This window comes from Vigna umbellata, chromosome 4, assembly GCF_029865625.1.
Source record: "Vigna umbellata cultivar VRB3 chromosome 4, Vumbellata_1.0, whole genome shotgun sequence".
NCBI lineage: Eukaryota > Viridiplantae > Streptophyta > Magnoliopsida > Fabales > Fabaceae > Vigna > Vigna umbellata.
In genome coordinates, this window is record NC_142168.1 from 37,839,846 (window position 1) to 37,844,020 (window position 4,175).

Sequence of the window (4,175 nt, forward strand, 5' to 3'; positions counted from 1 at the left end):
GGACGAGCGTTCCTTCGTCATCTCAGCATCCACTCATCAATTTTTTTAACGCCGTCCAGCCAACTTAACGAAAAGGACTCAATTGATATTAATTTTCAAAATTAAGGACCATTTTGATACACTTTAGAAAACGAGGAGCCATCGTGATGTCGAAAAGGATTAAACCATATTTTTATTATATATATCTGTGTGTTTTTTTTTGTAATTGTAATAAGTGATATTACACTCTTAGTTCTTATTATCAATTGATGATTACTTTTTTTATCTTTTAGAATCAGATTAAATATTAAACAAAATTATCTTATTGATTTTTGTAAATTAAGATTATTAACCGTACAACTTGAAAAGAAAAAGAATGCCAGTGAAAGTTTGAGTCTTGGAAACTGATTTGTGACAGATTTTATGGTAGTTGAGAGTTGAAATGAAAATCACATAATTTATGCGTTCTAATTAATCATTTTCGTATTCAATCAGGTACAAAACAGGTCAATTAAAGAAACAAAACCTAATCTTAAAAATTATACTGTAATTCATTCCCAAAAGAATCACTTACATCATGATATCCAAGATTTGAGCTTTCAACCATTAACAATTCTCTTGCAAAAATCAAAGGAACTCCATGAAGTGTGTTTTTGTTGTTCATGTGTTCATGTGAAGAAGTGAAAAGTGAGAAAGAAAAAGACATGGCAGTGTCAGCACCAACCTCAAAGTTCGACATTGTAATCCTCGGAGCCTCTGGTTTCACCGGCAAGCATGTTCTTAGAGAAGCCCTAAAATTCCTCACCAATTTCAACTCCATCGCCATAGCGGGCCGCGACACCTCCAAATTGGCCCAAACTCTCAACTGGGCTGCCAGGCCCAATCCGCCACCTTCCATCCCCATCCTTGCCGCCGACACCGCCGACGCCGCCTCCCTCCGGGCGCTATGCGACCGCGCGCGCATCCTCCTCAACTGCGTCGGCCCCTTCCGCCGCCACGGGGCGCCCGTTGTCGCCGCGTGTGTAGCCGCCGGCTGCGACTACCTCGACATCACCGGCGAGACCGAGTTCATGGAGCGCATGGAGCGTGAACACCATGTGCAGGCTGTAAAGAACGGAGCTTTGGTGGTTTCGGCTTGTGGGTTTGACTCGGTGCCGGCGGAGATGGGGTTTTTGTTCCACTCGAGGCAGTGGGTGGGCCCGGCCCGGCCCAACAGGGTGGAGGCGTATCTTGGCTTGGAGTCGGAGAGGAGGATTGTGGGGAATTTTGGAACGTTTGAGTCTGCGGTTATGGCTGTCAAGGATTTGAAGGAGATTGAACAGCGTAGAGTCATCAGAGTAAAACCTAAGGTATGATATGATATGATGTGATAGTAATGATAAGCACAAATTTTGATTGGAGTGGTTTATTTCACTTGAATTTAATTCAATTTCTTGTGCATTCTTCTTTATTGTTTGTTGGGATTCTGAGTAGCAATAGATAATTAGATTAGGTTTAGCATCTGAGATTTGATCAGTGGAAATCATACCTGCAGAAGAATTGAATTCCATGGTGGAGGAGAAAGAGGGAGAAATGAACTAGCAAAGGAGAAATCATTCATGTAGAGATCTCCCTTTTACACTGTCTTCCAATCACAAGTTTTCATATGTATTATGTGACAAGTTTTGTTGAGTCTTAGAAGTTGAGTTCTTCAATGTTATGATACCATGATGACACAATCTTGAAGAGAGAGTTGAGGTTCACTTGAATTTAATTCGATTTTGTGTTCTTCATTCTTGTTTGTTGGGTTTTATATTAGGAATATAGCTGCTGAGAATTTAAAAGAATGAACAACTCATAATGTTATCTCTGCCACTAACAATCATACATGTTTGTTGAGTTCTAGAATTTTTGTCTGTTGGACAAATTTTTTCATAAGCACCTTTTGGGAGAAAAAGTAAAATTAATTTCTCCAAAAAGTTAAAATCAGGTTATGCTTATGCTAATATGTAAAAGATCTCTTCTATAAGTTTCTATTTTCGTATTTTTAACTTGTGTAATATAATTTTAGCTGATGGAGAAACTCATCTCATTTTTTTCTTCTTATTTCTCTCTCTGGCAAGTGCTTGTGGAGAAACTTGTCTAAACAAACCATTAAATCAATCTCAAAAGCTAGCTCATATTGTAAGAGTCACCCTTGCTTGACAGTGTAAAAAACTCTTACACTGACAATTATTAAACTCACTAATTCATATCACCTACTCATGAATTTTGATATGATTGGAATGTTTTTTGGTTTTTAATTTCTACCCTTCATAGAGCTCAAGATACAGTAAACAGAGTTCACAGAACTCAAACGACAATGTTTGCCTGCAACCTGCAATATATAACAGTTTTTGAGAACCCTCAAGATGCTTGAGATATCTGATCTTCATTCCTCACACTACACACAATCTCTTCGACTGGGCATCATATTATTATGATCATTGAGTTACTTGTGCTGGTTGTTGATTTTCATTTCTTTTAAAAAAATCAATTATCCATCATCATCTAAAATTGTGATTAACTTAATGTGATCATGTTCATGGAACTTTGTATTGTTTTTGACAGAGAACACTAATGCTAGAGTATATATTCTAGGATATATACCCTTCAAATTGCGTTTATAATCTTAAAACTAATTGTCCATTTTTATCATGTGTTATTTGCCAACTTTTCTTACCCATGCATGGTTGCAGATTCCTGGGCCCCCACCCAAGGGAGAAATAATAGAACACCAGAAGAAAATAGGCATGTGGGGTGTAACACTACCATCAGCAGATGCAACTCTTGTTGGAAGAACTCTTTCAACTCTAACCGAATCCCCTGATGGACTACCTGGGATGAATGAGAGTGAAGAGATGGTTGAGAAAAGGAAAGCCTTCTGGTCATCTGTGAAGCCGGCTCATTTTGGAGTGAAACTGGGCTCAAAATCTTTGCTGCACATGTTTGGATTTATTATGATCGGAATGCTGATTGGTGTTTTGGGAAGATTCTCTTTTGGAAGATGGCTTCTGTTGAAATATCCTTCCATCTTCACCTTTGGAGGGTTCAGCAAGAATGGACCTTCTGAAGAAGAGATTGCGAGTGCTTCATTTAAGATGTGGTTTATTGGAGATGGTTTCAGCAATGAGAGGCTTGCAGCAGAGGGAAAGAAGAAACCTGACATGGAAATTATTACAAGAGTAATGGGACCTGAAATGGGATATGTGAGCACTCCTATAATTCTGATTCAGTGTGCTCTTATTCTTCACAGCCAAAGAGAGAATCTACCAAAGGGAGGAGTTTACACTCCTGGGATTGTATTTGGTGCAACTGATCTCCAGGAACGGCTTCAACAAAATGGAATATCTTTTCATGTCATATCAAAAAGTTCCCTTTCTACATGACACTCTGCAGTTCATCTTTCATTGGTCTGAATGCACAAGTTATGATAAAGAAATTAGAGAACCTTCTTTGTTCTATTTGTCTATATTTTGTAAGGATACTAAAGTTATATTTTGGGGCTTAATTTACTTAGAAATGGAGAATTTGTTGGATCGAACGTTTACCACTAAGTCGAAAGCCATAACTATTAGTCAGGCCAAAGTTTGAGATTGATGGTTTGGTTTGAATGTGGAAGGAACTTGACACTGAATATTGAGTAGAAACACGGTTGGGAGATTGCAATGTCATTGAGCTGATAAAAGTGTACATAAAGTGTAAGAATGACTACGAAATTCTAAGGCATGTTATTGTGAAGATATTGATCTACTTAAAATGGAAAGTCGAGTATAACAAAATTCACACCGTATTCAATTAGGTTTTTTTCTCTCTCTGAAATAGAACAACTCAAATTTGGAGTTTGTTTGCAATAATGTAAATTACATTTTGCAAAAATAAATGAATGAGATTGTAATGTAAGATCAACATCTAACCTCGTGCACATAAGAGACCTTTAATGAAAGTCAGAAAACTATGACTACAAAATTAATTCGTACTTTCCAAATTTTTTACCAAAATAAATGTTGATTTTTTCACAATTGATACAAATGTGTTCCCGTTTAATATTAATTTGAGCTATTTAATTGCGCATGATTATAACTTCTTATTCATTTATAATCTATTTAAAAAATAGAGTTAATAACTTTCTAGGTATAAAATGTATGATTGAAATGTTATTAAATTTAGAGTATTTT

At 36.9% G+C, this 4,175-nt stretch overlaps 1 protein-coding gene across 1 annotated transcript; it reads left to right on the forward strand.

Annotated features, from left to right (window-relative positions):
- Nucleotides 1-508: 508 nt before the first annotated feature.
- LOC124834961 (putative mitochondrial saccharopine dehydrogenase-like oxidoreductase At5g39410) lies at nucleotides 509-3,541 on the forward strand. The gene is made up of 2 exons (XM_047309802.2): nucleotides 509-1,328; nucleotides 2,697-3,541. The coding sequence occupies exons 1-2, from the start codon at nucleotides 642-644 to the stop codon at nucleotides 3,384-3,386; spliced, it is 1,377 nt and encodes a 458-aa protein (XP_047165758.1). The 5' UTR covers nucleotides 509-641; the 3' UTR covers nucleotides 3,387-3,541.
- Nucleotides 3,542-4,175: the final 634 nt, after the last annotated feature.

Excerpts from the sequence above, each read along its gene's own strand:
- LOC124834961 (XM_047309802.2), top strand. The coding sequence starts at position 642 with ATGTGTTCATGTGAAGAAGTGAAAAGTGAGAAAGAAAAAGACATGGCA. Across the intron at positions 1,329-2,696 it reads TCATCAGAGTAAAACCTAAG|ATTCCTGGGCCCCCACCCAA; the intron begins GTATGATATGAT and ends GCATGGTTGCAG.